This window comes from Drosophila mojavensis, unplaced genomic scaffold (genome assembly GCF_018153725.1).
Source record: "Drosophila mojavensis isolate 15081-1352.22 unplaced genomic scaffold, ASM1815372v1 contig_74, whole genome shotgun sequence".
NCBI lineage: Eukaryota > Metazoa > Arthropoda > Insecta > Diptera > Drosophilidae > Drosophila > Drosophila mojavensis.
Genome location: NW_025318899.1, coordinates 12,295,189 through 12,312,202, shown reverse-complemented (window position 1 = coordinate 12,312,202; position 17,014 = coordinate 12,295,189). Strand labels below are relative to the sequence as shown.

General features: G+C 43.0%; 1 protein-coding gene across 1 annotated transcript; it reads right to left on the bottom strand.

The window, feature by feature from the left end:
* Positions 1-7,602: 7,602 nt before the first annotated feature.
* On the bottom strand, positions 7,603-9,583 carry LOC6582216. Its single transcript, XM_002007884.4, has one exon. The coding sequence runs from the start codon at positions 8,965-8,967 to the stop codon at positions 8,269-8,271; it is 699 nt and encodes a 232-aa protein (XP_002007920.1). The 5' UTR covers positions 8,968-9,583; the 3' UTR covers positions 7,603-8,268.
* Between the last annotated feature and the right edge of the window lie 7,431 nt (positions 9,584-17,014).

The following is a 17,014-nucleotide window of genomic DNA, read 5'->3' as shown; positions in this document are numbered from 1 at the left end:
TGATAAATGACATTTTGCACTTGTTTTCCATGATGATAATTTATACTCCGTTTGCAACGCATCGCACGAATTAGTCGCCTGGCCGCGCCCACCCAGCAGAGTTCGGCCCACTCGTCCGCTGGCACTCTCGCCCTCTGGCCCTCTGGCTGGCCCCAACAATTTGGCCAGAAAGGCTGTAAAATTGCCAACGGCTGCCATTTTCATTTTCATTTATTTTTATTTCTTTTTCAGCTTTTTTTGCACATTTTTTTTTGCGTGCATATATTTGCGTGCCAAAAAAAAAGGAGAACTGAGAGAAAATTTGCAACGTTGATGGATGATGAGTAATGATTGAAGCCATCTTGCCAGCCCTGGCAGCCAGCTTGCCCTTTACACCAGACATTTGAAACCCAACTCTCTCCCCCTACGCTCCCTCTCACACTACTCTCCTCACTCGCTCCCTCTCTCACACTCCTGCTCTATCTCTTAGCACTTGAAGCGTTGCCGCATCGAGTTGATTGTCATTTATGTCTGTTGGCGGTTTTTACGTTTTGCTTGTGTCAATTTGGCTCCAGGGAAATTACATACATTTCGTTTGTATCAGAAAATTAGTAGGTAGCTGCCAGCGTAAAGCATAAAAAATGGAAAAATTTCTTAACACAACAGCACCAACAACAACAACAGCAACAGCAACAGCAACAACAATATAATTTGCAGCTTAGCTGCAAATGACCTGAAGGCTGTGCCAAAACAGCAGCAACAACTACAACAACAAGAAGAGCAAAATTTCCATGTGAATTTCATTTCATTGGAATTGTTTCAATCTTGGCCCAGGAGATTGTCACAGAAAATTGGCATAATTGGTTGGAAAAGTTGCGCAGCTGTTAACGCTCTCATATTTGTTTATCAGTTTCAGAAATGAAACGCGCTTCATTAAGGCAAAGTAAATACCACGGCCAAGTGGTTTACAGATAAAAGCGGATACGAGCAAGCGGCATCAGCAGCATCAGCATCAGCATCAGCAACAGCAACAGCAGCATCAGAGCGGCGGCATCAGCCTAATTAAATATTGTTTTATGTATATGGAAATTATTTAATGTGTGTTTACACATGCGTTTAAGGCTGTAAATAATCAAAACCTTAATTCAAATTGACAGCTGAATACAATTTATAATGCCAGCTCAGTCGAGTCGGTTGGGCTCAGTGTTGAACATCAATAAATTTAATTATCCCCAATCGGTCAGCGTTAAATTTATCAATTTAACAATCGCTTTATGATTTCTTCTTCTATTTTTTGTGAGTGAGAGAGTTTAAATGGTTGGCAGTGTTGGTAAATGCTATAAGCTAAAGATAATTTGTAGATTATTGGTAAATGCTCTCAAATTCTCTATTTGTATTTGCTTAAAGCTCAAATTCAAAATAATTTAAAGTGTCTGTCAGTGTTGAAAAACGCATTTAACTAAAGATAAGTTTTAATTGTTTAACCATTAATCCCAAATTTGTTAGGGCAAGCTTGCTTTAAATTCTCAGCCAGTGTTAGTGAACGCTTTTAGCTAAGCTCAATATTATGCTTAGCTCGATTCATCATTGAGAGTAATACAAATAGACGTTTTCGCTCTATGCATTGAGCATTTGCTCAGTCTACTTCATACGCATTCTGCCAGTGTTGTTCAACGCTTTAAGCCACACACACAATTTGAAGGTTATCTGAACACGTTTCACACTCGTAATACCCACTCTCGACTTTTTTTTCGTTATTATTATTATTTGTATTTTTTCTCATTGCATTTCGAGTGCATTTCGAAAAGGCATTGCCAGTGTTGGGTATTTGTTTAAAAGTCACTTCAGGTTGCTCTATAAGTGGCTTTCTTATTTATACCCATTTTGTTGAATTGCAATAAAAAAGAAACGAAAAGCGAAAAACGAACAAAAAATAGAAGAAAACCCCGAAATGGCCAAAATGGAAAAGTGGAAAACCCAATGAGCAGCGAGCAAACACAAATCCAACTGGCGTTGGCGTTGGCGTTGGCGGCTTTTCCACGTTGCCACCTTGTTTGCAAGTTTAAAAGCTGCCCTTTTGCGAACAGCTTAAGCAACACACTCACCTGTGTGAGTGCATGAGTATATGTGGGTGTGTGTGTGTGTGCAGGTGTGGATGTGTGCGCCTTTCCGGTTGTGCGCTTTTGCCGGCGACGTCGTCGCCATCAACAAGGGAATTCGTTGCCAAGTTAAAATGCAAAAAATAAATGCCACGCATGGACCAAACGCACACATCACAACACCCACACACACACACGCACGCACACATGGACACATACAGGTTTACACATAAAGCACACTTCTGCACCAGTTGCAGCTGCCTCGCCCACTCTGCGCCCCTTTCATGCTGCTCGCTTTTGAGCTCAAGTTTATATTACGCTTGGCCTGTTAACCGCAACTGCAATGGCCCTTATATGCATGTGTGTGTGTGTGACTGTGTGTGTGTGAGCCAGGCTACCTGCTAAGCACTGCTGATTGAATTCTTTTGTGTTGTGATTTTGTAGCACTTTGGTGCCAGCCCCTGCCCCTGCTCTGTCCCTTGACCAACATTTAAAGTAGCAAATTTTTACACGCTACACTCCGGTGGTGCGTATGTGTGTGTGTATGTGTGCCACGTGATGCGGCAGGTGTGAAATGCGCACATAAAATTTGCACCTGTGTGCTGCTTACTGTTGTTGCTGTATTTCGTGTTGCATTTCTTCTGGCTTTCTTTCGTTCCTTTTTGTGCGCTTTCACTTTCGCCAAAGTTGGCAGCAAAAACTAAAACAGCAAAGAGAAGAAAAAAAGTGGAATGCAAAGCAGCAGCTGCAGCAGCGAGCAGCGAGCAGCAGCAGCTGCAAAAATGTCGTGCAGCGCATAAAATTCACTTGAGCGCGAACGCGGCGAGGCAAGTGTTTACCCAAGACATAAAACATTTTCGCAGTGAGTGAAATTAAATGCCGGCATGACACTGAAATGCAGCAAAGCACCCAAAGCAACGTGCACCACATGCCGCAGCTCAGCCAGGCCACGCCCCATTCACAGTGGGCGGCAGGTGTGTAGGCCCGGCTAGATGGCTGCCAGGCAAGACAAAAGCCATTAAAATGCGCCAACGTCGCGCTTTGGCTGCCGGAAGTGTGGCCCATATACGCGCGGCAAGCGTTATCTAAGTATCTGGCTCTAAAATATGATTCTGCAGCCAGAGACTGGTGAAATGGCTTGAATTTTAATGCAATTAGAAACCGTTAGCAGGTCCATTCAGGCCGCCTCCCAGCTGAATTGTAATCGGATTCATTAATATTTATCCTAAAACTGATTCCATTTATGCAAATTGCAAACTTGTTTCTGATTCTGATTCCGACTCCGATTCCGATTCTAATAATCTGCTTCATTAAACACTTTCGCCAGCAAATCACCAATCTTGAGAGCATTTGAATAATCTAACTCATTTATATGTACATATAAGGCTTGTAGACTCTCCCCCTTATCTGAAACTCTTTTGGCTGAGTTCGGGTATAGAAATGCATTTCTTTCTTTTATGAGAATCGGTTTTTGAGAGTGTGCTCAAGAAGCAGCAGCAAAGGAAAACAGAAGCTAAGAAGAAAAGGAGTAGGTAAAGATAAAGCTGAAGCTAAAGAACAAGCAGCTGTTATCTGCACCGATTTGCAGTGCGTAATTAAAAATGCAGGCCAAGCACGCGGAGCATTGCATACTTTGGGGCGTCGTTTAACTTTGCACTTAAGCAGCAGCAGCAGCAGCAGCAGCCGAAGAAGAGGGGGACCAGGAGGAAGAAGCTCAGCTCAAGCTGAAAACGTAAATATCATTTGCATTTTTAAGTGTGTTTGGAATTGGGCTGCTGTTAGCTGTTCGCAGTTCGTAGTTCGCGCTGTTCGCACTGTTCGCTGTTAGCTGACTTTAGTCTGTATCGTCTTTAAGGCTGTTGGTGAGAATGCCAAGTTGGGGCCATAAACTGGCCCCTGGGCTGTATGGACCGCAGCAAATCAACGCTAGCACCGCAGTGGACGCCTCTTAAGGCCATAAAATCAGCTAAAAGCAGCCACAAAACAGCAGCAACAGCAGCAGCAACAGCAGCAGCCAAAGAAACCGCAGCCAGTGCGAGCAACCAACGTCTTCAAGTGGGCACGGAATTTATTTCAATAAAATGTGCATTAGCAGACCAGCAAGCAGCTACAAATAACTTAAGGCTTTTAGTGCGCTCCAAAGTGTGCAAATGCCAAATGCAAAACAAAACGAAGCAGACCGAGAGACTGAAACGAAATGGAATCGAAACACAGCAGCCGAACAACAGCAACAACAAAAGTACAGTTGACTCGCTTAGTGGAGTCACATATTAATATGAAAAGTCGCATCGCCGTCGCCGTCGTCGTCGTCGTCGTCGTCGTCAACTTGCAGATTTGCTAATACCCCAAAGTATGAAACATTTTACCCATGAGTAACTCTATTTGAAATCCATTACTGCCAACGAGTCCGCTACAATAAAACTGAAAAGTTTCAAATTTATGTCAAAAAAAAAAAGAAAAAAAAAGAAACAACAAAAATGGGAGAATATAAAGCTGTAGCAGCAGCCGCAGTAGTAGAAAAGCAGAAGAAGAAGCAGAAGCAGAAGAAGAAGAGTGCGCCAGCAACAACAAAACGGTGAAACACTGAAAAGAAGCCAACATTGAGCAAGTCAAAAGTAGGTTAGGGCATGAGCCAGAGAGTTGACGAGGCGAGGCGCGGCGGGAGGGGAAGAGTGGAGTAGAGAGAGGGGCAACGGAGCGGAGTGGGGAGCAAAGTTGAACAATAGCAAAATGCGTGGCGGGCAATGGCAGAACAGACACACAGGGGACAGCAGCATGTGGGGGACTACATAAAAAAAAAAATGATATGTGTATGTGTGCATGTGTGCGTGTATGTGGTTGTGTGTGTGAGCGCCAACAGGCAACAGGAAAAAACATTCTAAACGTTTTTGATGGAAAACTTTGGGGAGCTTTTTGGCTCGCCAAACTCCTTGAAGCTACAGGCCACTCAAATTATGGAAAAATTTTGTGGCAGCCAACAACAAAAAATACAAAGAAGAAAAGACGCAAAAGAAATGAAAATAAAAAGACGAAATGAAGGCAGGAAGAGGAAAATATGCTGGCTGGCTGCCACTTGAAGTCAATAATTTGTGCCGCGTTTTTACAGCAATTCAATTAAAGCAACACATATACGCACACACACACACACACATACATACACACACATGTGCAGCGAATGAGGAAGAGCAGACAAAAGATGCAATTGAGTTGGTGAAGGGTTGGCCAATAGTCCATTGCATGGCCGGAAGTGGTTGCAGCAACTTTTGCCGAGTGCCATTTGGCACACAAAAGATGGATGACGTCGACTGAGACAGACAACGAACAGAGAGGTAGAGGGAGAGAGAGGGAAAGCGAAAGAAGGACAGATGCTGAGAGTGAGCGAGCAGGCACTCAAGGCTTTGGCTGCTGCGGCGTAGCTGGCAATGCCGCCAGTCGGAAACTGATAATCAATGGATTGCTTTAAAGCTGCACCTTGTGCCAGCAGCCAAATGTAGGCAGCTCGACCGAAACGTGAGGCTAATGGCTCAATAGCACTTAAATATGCGTATAATCGGACAAAGGACTTCAGTGCAAAATACATTAGCTTAGAGATTAACTTGCTTATGGCTTAGCTTTTCGAAGAGCCTGGCTTCAGCTTGCAGCGAGAGAGACAGAGAGAGACAGAGAGACTCAGAGAAGCTAAAGTGTATCAAAATGCATTTATTGTAAATATTTATCAAAAGTGAAGAGCTGATAAAATCAGGTAAGAAATGGTAAATAAATAAATGTCATTAAAAAATTAAATAATAAAAAAAATAAAAAAAAGTGAAGAAATAAAAAATCAATAAAAATATAAAATAAATAAATTGATAAAAAAAAAAAAAATAATGAAAAAATGCATAAGTAATTAAATAAAGAATATTGTACTAGTAGGAAATAATTAAAATTTACAAAATTTTTAATTTAAAAATTATTTTTCGGAATAGAGAAAAATCATAAAGTATAGATTTTTTAATAGTGGATCGTATTTTCCATGCATTACTAGATCAGCGTAGTCCTGATCAACTTTGAGTCTTCACTGAAATTCATATGCCTTCAGCTCCTTAGCCTGCTTCGCTATGCTACAGAGCCTAAAAGACAATTTTTAGTTGCCATTGAATCGCAAAAATAGGAATGAATGCAGATCAAAATAATCTATTTTGAAAACCAGTTTGAAGATTTAAATTCCTACGACACATCCCACTTCATCATCAACATCTATCAACGACCACAAGACCCACAAAATGTTTCAACTTCATGAAGTAGTGCACAGAATTGTGAAAAATTCGTTTTGAGGCTTTTCTTCAAAGGAGGCTAATATGATGAAAGCTGCGACTTGTATAAGGAGCATAAAAATATCAACTTAAAGTTGGGCTCCCACTTCACTGGCGGAGCTCCACTTGCTTTATAGGCCACTGGCAAAGGCTCTTTGCATTGGCCTTACCATTTCAATGGCCTTTAACTAGTTAGGTAAGTACACTAGCCCCGAGGTAGCCTTGGGAACTGTGAAGTTCTTTGCAATGGCTTTTGGCTTGATTATTATGCGCATTATGTGTTTCAGAGGAGAAACCATTTTAAATGCCTTTTGTTGCCGTATTTGGCTCGGTTGACATGAATCTTGCTCACTTTACAACACGCTCAAAGCGCAACCAACCCCACCTACCATCCAGCCACTCGTGCCACGCCCCTAAATGGCGTTCTCGTTGACATTTTATTTAACATGCATATTTTTATTTCATTTTGCCAGAGCGACTGTCAGCACTGTGCAAGAGATTTGAGACAGTCCGACGGGTAAACAGAGAGGGACGAACGGGAGGAGGGAGTGGGAGGAGAATGGAGAGGAACAGATGGAACAGAAGCGACATTCAGCCAGCGATTTTTGCATTTGGCGGTCTTAAAAAGCTTATACAAATTACAAGGAAGCGGGCGAACGGGCGGACTGACGGGCTGACGAGCTGCTTGGCATTTTGTTTTTCGTTTTTTTTTTTTTTTTTTTTTTTTTTTTTTGGTTTTTTACATTTTTTTAAGGGGGCGTGTCAGCTTGGGAAAAGCAAGAAAACTTGGAAATTAGATTTTTTAATATTTTATGCAGTCATCACAGCAGTTTGTGGCCTTAAAACGCAGACATACACAATATAAAATTCATGCAAAAATTTATATATACATACATATATAGAGATATATATCTGGCATAAATATGTATTATATACGTATGTATATCTGTGTCTGTGTGCGTGTGCGTGTATACAAATATTTCTTTGAGCATTTTCATTTGCATATTGGAGCATGTTTAAATGCTTTGCGCTTTTCTAATTTCATGTCAAGTTGACAATTTGGGCAGTCAAATGCATGAAATGGATATGTGACAGCAAATGCTGAAGGCAAGGCAAGGGAGGCTCGACGACCGCCAGCCAGACACATATACCATAAATATAAATGTCGTATGAGTGCGCCAGCCTAAATCATTGCAATCTATGCGAGCTCAAGCTGAAACTTAAGGCATAAATTCAAATAAAAACTGCAGACTTTGTATTTATGAGCTAGAGACGAACTTTAAATTTGAAGTAGGAGAGAGAGACAGAGGGAGGAAAAGAGACAGAGAGAGAGAGAGAGAGGGAGAGAGATTGGTGTGGCTCAAGAAGTTCGTGTGTTTACGTGTTGCTATATATTGAGTCGTGTCAAATCATACCTAGACATGTCGAATCGTGCTCTCAGTCGTGTCGTCGATGATTCGTGTTCAGTTCGTGTCAAGTCGTGTAGAAGTTGCTGAGTACAAATTGAGTCTGTTTCGATTCGTTTATATGGAAGTTGGTGTTAGGCGTGCAGACTGTGCAGAGTCGTGTGTCGTGAGTCGTGAGCACGACTTAGTCAGTCAGTCAGTGTCAGATGCCGTCTCTTCTGATGCTCGTGAGAAGCTGCCTGGCTTTGCATTGAGTTCGAGTCGATATGTTTGTATGACAGCTCATCTTGAGCTGCTTGTAGTCGTGCCAAGTCGTGTTAGGTCATCGAGAGTCGTGTCTAGTCGTGTATAGTCTTGTATGAGTGAGTCAACTTGACTGGTATAAAAACCCCTGATGATGCTTGATCGTCTTGAGTCGTGATGAATCTCTTGTTTCGGCTAGATCGTGTTGAGTCGTGTTGAATCGTGTCGAGTGTGCTGTAAGCCGTGTCTTCACATGTCAGTCATACTAATTATGCTGAGTGCAGTCTCCGAAGTTTCAGAGTGCGAGCGCACATCGGGCACCACAATTATCTGCTGATTGCCGGCCAGCTGGCGAAACCACTTGGACTTGACGCGCAGCCAGTAGTCGAAGTCCTTGCCCAGCAGGAACACGTCGGCTGATATTCTGGCCCAGGTGTCGCGCTCGTCGTTGTTCAGCTTCTGCCAGTCGTCGTCGTGCGGCGGAGGCTCGGTGACCACCTCCATCCGGAACTGATCCGCCTGCGGTATCTTCACGATGATATCCAGCACCAGCACGCCCTCAATCAGATAGATGCCGGCGGTCACCATGGAGATGATGCTCTGCAGTCGACACTCCCTGAAGTAATTATGCGAATTCTCGCCCACGTCGCTCATGAACTGCAGGTGAAAGTCTTTCTCGGCGAATCCCATGGACACCAGGGCGCACAAGACGTGCATGCAGAAGCCCAGGACGCTGATGAAGAGCAGCGGGCGCAGCAGCGTGCGCAATCCCATCACCAGGCGAGCGCAGTGAATCGCCGCCAGCAGCACGAAGCCCACGAAGGTGCCGCAGAAGAACATATTGTGGCTGATCGGCTCCTCCTGGAGCGTGCCCATGCGGTGTACGTAGGTGCAGGCGCTGCCCGCAAGAATCTCCAGGAGCTTGAAGAAGAGCCACACCTGATTCATGTTCACGACTCACAGCAAATGACTGGAAAATCTGAGCTTTGTGTGATGAGAGCAACCGGAAAGCAAATCAATTTGAGGGCGACACACAGGGCATGTGATTAGCAGGACATTGAGGGCTTCATAGGCGTGCTCAACTGTGCCATTTAATGCCTGGAAAACTCAATGTCAACTCGGGTAATTTTCTTTAATGGCTTTTCATTTTGTCGATAGTGACACTTTCAGTTGTTATCACTGGGCCGTAAAAAAAGGCCCAAAGACAATTACGGGCCTAGAGCTGGTGGGAGCGAAAGAGAGCGAGAGAGTGGGGGCGCAAAGTGGGCGGAACTGAGAAAGAGCGAGGAGCTGGGTGGCGGGGTTGCGGGTTGGCCAGCATTGAGTGCTAAACAGGAAATGATTTTCTCTGCTCGACTCTAAGAAGTTGGCCAAATGGGCGCGCCCCTTGGTAATGAAATCATGAATTAGATTTGAGCTCGAAAATTGTTATTGTTTTCGGCCACATCTCTCACTCGCACCCCACACTCTCTATCTCTCTCGCTCGCACTCACTCTCTGTGTGGCTTAATGACTTTTGTGGCTGGCTTGTATAGTACTTGGCCAGCATCTCTCTGTATCTCTCTCTGTGTGTGTGTGTGTGTGTGTGTGTGTGCTGTCTGGCTGTCCAGCTGCCTGGCATATTCCCCAAATGTCTATAAATCCCTTTTAAATGTTTTTAAGCTTTTGTTGGACATTTTCAGCAAAATAGCAGTAGCTGACTGCAGCAGCAGCAGCAGCAGCTGTAATGTGCGCCTGGACTGTGCCACACACACACAGACACACACACACACACCCAAGCACAACAACAAAACCAAAAGGGAACAATATTAACGTGTCAACGAGAATTTATGTTTACCGCAACTGGACAACTTTCAAAAGCAGCTCCATAGATCCAACATTCTCGCCTACTGCTGCTCCTGCTGCTGCTCCTGCTGCTCCTCCTCCTGCTGCGGAAGTGGCAGCAAATGCTTTACTGTCTCGCCAGTTAACATTTTTTGCCCCATTGTTGCTGCTGGCCAAGCGTGGCAGGAAAGAAAGCTGCCTGCCTGCCTGTCTGCCCCGCCCGCCTGCCCCTTCTGCATTGGCACACATATGCAAATGATCCATAAATATCAACACTTTGCAGAGAGTGAGCGATAGAGAGAGAGAGAGAGAGGGTGAGCGAGTGCGAGTGAGATAGCCTGTGGGATGCCTTTGAGAAAACTGCCAGCTAAAAGTGGCCAGCGATTTACACAGCGTTTCTCGCACTATCTATCTCGCTCTATCTGACCCATGTGTGCACGTCCCTGCGCATGTGTGTGTGTGTGTGTGTGTGTGCGTATGGTAATTGTGCTGAAAACTTGAAGCATTTTGCGAACTGAAGCTGAGGCAAAGGCCTCAACAGTGGACGCCATAAATAAATTACATTTGTTGCTCATTAAACGTTGAGTGGCCAAATGGCCGCAATTTAAATTGAGGCGCGGGAGACGAGCGCGTGCGGTCGGGCGGGACGAGCGGGTGAGCGGTTGAGCGAGACGTTTGGGCTGTTTACCCGCTAAAAGGGTTGCAAGTTTGTTAGCCCGCAGCAAAGTGTGTGGGTGTGTGGGTGTGTGTGTGTGGGTGTCGAGGTGTGGCTGTGTGTGTGTGTGTTTGAACTGGCATTGATTTAAGGCTGAAATTCACTTAAGTCCTGTCATTCGCTCACATGTAATTAAGCTCGAGCATGAGTAATGCAACTGAATCATTGCTTAATAATTAAACTTCATTTGCTGCTGCTGCTCCAAGCGAACAACAATTGCCGCAATGCAAACTGAAAAGTAATTTTGTCCATGCATACTATATAGATGTGTGCCTGTCAATATATCATTACAAATTATCCATAAAGTGAGCAGCTAATGATAATATGCATCGTTGACAATGCAAATTCAAGTTGTTGAGAGTGAGTGGAAGGAGATTTGTGTATATGCTATAGATAGAGCCCTAAGCTGCTGAGTGATACGAAAGATGTTCGTCTGATCATCATCATTGTAGTTATTATGAATGAGCTCTTGGGCTGCTCTAATAATAATAATGATAATCTTTATAAAGAAAGTGATATATATAATATAATAATGATAATCTTTATAAAAGATGTGGTATGTTTGGAATATTTAGATCATTATACAATGATTATGTTATGCATTATCAGGGCCATAGTAATAATTGTTGAGATAATTGTGATCACCCCATTCATAAGCATTATTATATTGATGAACATCTTAGTCATAATCATAAGCAATCATAATCTCAATCAAAATAATTATCATGATAGCATATAGCAAATCATAATGATATAATGTTATCATAATGATAACCCATCTTAGCTGAGATTAGCGTAATGCCTAGTCGACTAGTCCCAATTAAAATTATATTTATTACTTTGTAAATTGTTAACATATATCCACATATATTCCTATGAATCAGAAATAAAATCAAGAAATATTTGAAATATTTAAGACAACTAAAACTAACTTTGGCTTCTACAAAGTTTTGTATTGTATTTTGTAGCACATGCTGATTGGAGTCCTTTATGGCTGAGTTTGAATTTTGGGCAAGTTTTCGGACTGAGAAGACAAAGTTGGAGTTTCTTCCTCTTTCTTTGTATATTCGGGGCACAAACAAGTTTTTAATGCTTGCTGGCAAAGTTGAACTAATTACGAGTGAAGAAACTGCAAACTACGCATCGCTGGGCTGCCGAAATCAACACCTGCAAGCACACACATACACACACACACACAGAGAGAGATAGATGATGGCAGGAGATCTGGGCAGACATACGCCCAGAAAGGTAAGAGATTGGCCAAAGAGAGTCTCGACCAAAATGCGGCTCATCAGGTGCTGGCATAAGCCGCTGATATAATGCCTTATTATCATTTAATTGAGCAGCCAGGACCTTCAAACAGTAAACTGCTAAACAGTTTACACAATTTCGTGCACAGCCCTCAACAAAAAGAGACAGAGCGAGAGAGAGAGAGAGAGTGGGAGAGTGGAAGAGAGAGGCGTAGAGTATTTCACGGCTTTATGACAGGCGGGCAATGATTATAAACCGGCATAAATTTAAATTGAGTGTCACTAACTTGGCCCAAAGCTGCGGCCCTGTGGGCGCAACTGTCTATGGCTGTGTGTGCGTGTGTGTGTGTGGCTCTGTGTGGGGCTGGGCCACGCCCACTGCGTAAACAAGCCGCACAATGACCAGAAAATAACCGAAGCGGCAACAAGAGTTGCGACAAGATGTGGCAGCAGCAGCAGCAGGAGTAGCAGGAGTAGCAGGAGCCGGAGCAGGAGCAGCGCCACCAAAAAACGGAAGCCCAAAGCAAACACAATAACAGTAAGTGAAGCATTTTTCGGCAGGAGACGCTGACGGGGCGGGGTGGTGCCGTGGGCGGGTGTGTGGTGCGATAAAGAGAGACATGGCACACAGGCAGCTCCAGCGCCAGCTGGATGAGGCAGGAGCCGTAGCTGGCTTGGGCAGGTCAAGCAGCGTATAAAATTCATAAAATATCCGCACTTAAAACGCTGCTGGCCAAAAAACTTAAAACTAAACCGACAAATGCCGACCTAGATATATATATATTTTATTTATTTAATTTTTTTTTCATTTTATTTTTGTTTTTTATTTATTTCAGTTTTTTTCTTTTTATTTTTGGGGCAGAGTCCGAACAATTTGTGCGCTTCTTGGCAGCTCTGCTTGTGCTTTTGTCAGCTGCACATGTGGGCAGTGGTCAGTGGGCGTGGCCACACCCACACACACACGCGCATGCAGTTCATTATATTGCATGTATATTTGATGTCGCTCTGAATGCCTCGCTCCCATGCAGTTGCACAAAAATGTGACAAGAATGCAGCAATTATCAAGTGTTAATATTTATGAGCAAGTTGTTGTTGTTGTATGTTATTTAAATATTGTTGACATATTGCACTTGACAATAAAAATATCAATAACAAATTACAAAGCGACGCGCCACAGCAATCAAAACAGCAGCAAAATCAAACAATTGGCAAATAATTTGGTTCGTCCGATGGTCGAGTGACTACAGCACACACAAACCCACACACACACACACACACACACACACACACACACACACCACACATACACTTGAGTGTCCATTGGGCACTGGGTATCAACAACCTGGCAAATAGCTGCAGCATTGGCCTGCCCCACTTGATGCTCGGCTTCTGGGGTAAGCTATCAAAATTCTGTCATTGTTTCAAATGCAAATCATTGAAAACAGGCCACTAAACACGGCAGACAACAGTGTGAAAGGGGGTGGAGGCGTGGCAGTGCCGTTCACTGTGCTGCTTGTTTGATTTATGCCCATGTGCGTGTGCATTTAAGTGCAAATTGCAGCATTGTTGCATTGTTTGTTGTTGTTGTTATTGTTGTTGTAGTGGAGTGTAGCTTGTGCCTCGTATATTTGTATATTGCATTTTGTAAACATTTAATATTCCAATTATGCGGCACAATTCAATTGACAATTTGCTCAATGCTAATGTCGCCACAAAGCGCCTGAACAACAGCAGCCGGAATTGTAAATGTGTGCATGTGTAATTCTGTGCATGCGCGTGTGTGTGTGTGCTTCCGCTTGTTTGCCTGGCGATATAATAATTTGTAGCATACCTTTGGGTGCTGTTCGAAAATCACTTGACTGCGGGCAACGATGAGCATCGCGCGTATGCAGCTGCTGCTGCAGCGGACATTCATCATATAACGGCATTTATGCGCGAAATTCACTTATACCACGTCCAGTTGTCGTTAAACATGCAAATTGAATTCACTTAATTAAAATGCTTCCATGAAATCCACTAAAATCCACACAATAGCCTGCGCTGTGGACGGCATGTTAAAGCAAGAGCCCAACAGTTGCCCCAATTGAGCAAAACTGTTAAAAATAACAGCATAGCACTTGGCTTGCGGTAGCATTCTGTAGGGCTAACAGCGCAACAGTTACCCCTGCGCTGATTGGCTCCTGTAAAATTATATTCAGTTGGCAGCTGTTAAGGCACTTTATAGTAACTTGGCATACGTTGTTTACAGTTTTATAGCAAAGTAACAGCTGTTATGTGTACAGGACTGCGCTATGTTATTTAACAGGCAGGGGTAATGCGTGTGAAACGTAAGTGTTGTCAAAACTGTTCCCAGTTGGGGTGAGCTGCTTAACAGTGCAATGTTAAGGCTGAGGCGCTGTTAATGGATATTTTAAAGGAAATAATTTACTTACTTTAATTTGTAAATAAAAAGCTATTGTAAATAAAAAGCAATTAAAATAAATCTTAATAAACCATAAAAAAATTTCTGAAATTATAAAATAGAAAAATGAGCTCTTATATTTAAAACATATACATATATTTAAAACTCAATTGAGTTGAAAAGCTAAAAGCTGAAAATCAAATAAAAAACCAAAAGACAAAAAGACAAGTAGAAGATCTCATATTGAGACTATTCAACAAGAAATGTAACCAATGATTAGAAATATGGAAGGCAGCTATAGTTGCTGCTGCTCCTGCTACAGTTGCTATTCCTGCTCCTGCTGCCACTGTTGCTCCTGCTCCTGCTACTGTTGCTACTCCTGCTGCTGCTGCTGCTGCTGCACTTGTCAGTCGTCAATTACTGTGCACATTTGTTGACAAAGTCATTAGAAAAACTTGTTTAGCTAAGGCTAAACCAAAGTCACGCGCTTGCCACGCCCACTCAGCTCGTAGCCATAATTGCAAAAAGTATTCCAGCAGCAGCAGCAGCAGCAGCAGCAGCTGAAGGATGCCCAGGATACCTTTTCGAACTGAGACAGGGCGCCAAGGCAGCCGAGGCAGTCGAAGCAAGAAGACGGACTGCATTTCGAAAATATTTGCTTAAATGCCGCAAACCAAAACTCACATAGTTCAAGAATGAAATACGAAATATGCGCCGCACACACGCGCACACCCACACACACACACACACAGCTGCACTTTCATGTTCACGTACAATGGAAGCCAAGCGAAGCCAAGCCAAGCCAAGCCCAACTACCCTCCACCCCCCACCCGCTTCGGATAACCGCACCACAAAACGCGCTGCCAATGCGCCCGCGGGCCTTGGCAACTTGGGATTGATATAGACCTTTGCTGGAGCAAAGTGGGTGTGGGTAGGCCACAGGGCAGCGGGTGGGGGTGGATGGGGAGGGGTTGAGGCCATTGCGGACGTTGCCAACTAGCACGCGATATATTGATGTGCACAAAATATGCCAAATATCAGCGAAAGGGTTGGAGAGTGGCACCCACTGCCAAGTGGGTGTGGCTGGTGGAGAGGTGGAGTGGGAGGGGGGCGTGTGAGAAGAGGAAAGCAATTGTAACAAGGATGCCCGCCCATGCACTTAACATGTGTATGAATTGTGCCCACTCTCCGCTGTATATATATGTGTGAGTGTGTGTGTGTGTGTGTGCGAGTTGCCAAATCAAGCGCAAGCCCAAAAGTAGCAACAAATAAAATTTTATGCGCGCTGCAAAAAACTTTTTCTTTTGCATAATGCCAGCAACAACAACAACCAGCAGCAGCAGCAGCAACAGCAGCAACAACCGACAACCAGCAACAACAACAACAACAGCAGCAATGGCAATTTCCATGCACAATGCAAAAGTTTCGATTTTATTGTTAGAGTGCGAGCAGCTAAACGAGAGCCTAGCCGAGGGGGTGGGGAGAGGGGCGGTGTTGGAAAGCGGCGGGTGGCAAAGGCAAGCGCGCTGCTTAGTCAGAGAGGAGTTGTTTGGGGCCTTGGCTACGCTGTCTGTTTGCTGTTTGTTTTACATTTGACAGCAGCAGCAGCAGGAGCAGGAGCAGCAGCAGGAGCAACAGCAGGAGCAGCAGCCGTTGCAGCCCATTGCCTTGTGTACTTTGCGCTAATGCAATGCGATGCTGATGCCGATGCGATGCCAGCGATAGCAGCGACATCGGCATCAGAGTCAACGTCAACGTCAGCGTCAACGTCAACTGCTGCGTCAGCGTAAGCGCGTCCAAAAGAGTCAAAAATTGTTGCAAGTGCCATTTATTGTATTTACAGAACGCGCGCCCTGTGCATGAATGTGACAGAGCACACAGAGCAGACGGAGCAGACGGAGCAGGAGGAGCGAGCGGAGCGAGCGGAGCAGGTGGTCGCATTACGCATACGCCGCGTGTGCACGCGCTGGCAGAGCCAATGCAATGAAAGCCATAAGATGACATTGCTCAGCTGAGAGTATTTGAGGGAATGCGTGTAGATGTTGTAAATTAATAAGCAAATATCAGAGAGGTATGATAGCCATGGAACATATCAAATACGAATTGATTTATTTTGTCTTTTATTCTGTGAGCAAATAGATAAGTGCTATAAGGTTGAATGTCTTTCATGTATAAATATATATTTTAGAAATAAATATTTAAATAAAAATATTTTAAAATACAGAAATAATACTACAAAATATTTATAATCGAAATATCAGAAATAGTTAACTAAGAGCAGAGAATAATTAAATATCTTGAAAAAAAAAATTAATAAATATAAGAAAATTGAAATATTCAGCAACAAACAGCATAAATAAAAGATGATGTTTTTATGAGGCGAAAAAAGCCTTAAATGAATTAAAAGAAAACTAAATAAAATATTTCTAATTTATTTGTAACTCTAATATTAAAGAAAATGTGTAAAATATTATTAAATAAATATTAAAGTACAAAATATCTAAAAATTCAATATATATTTTATTTAATATTATATTGTAAAATATATAATAGGTATGTATGCATAATGTGTTATACTAAATTTATTATTATATGTAGCATATGCCGCTTGTGTATAAGTTTAATAAAATACTACAGAAAAACAAACGAAACATTTCTAGAGGCACATTTTAAGCAAATATATATATTATGAAATAATCAAATCAATTAAAAAATTATTGTTAATTCCTCTTCAAATGTATTCAATACAAATCAAAAATAATTGCAAATAAATTTTCTAAGAAGTTGTCTAGCTCTCTCTCCCTCT

Coding starts and splice junctions, on each gene's coding strand:
- LOC6582216 (XM_002007884.4), bottom strand. CDS start 8,967: ATGAATCAGGTGTGGCTCTTCTTCAAGCTCCTGGAGATTCTTGCGGGC.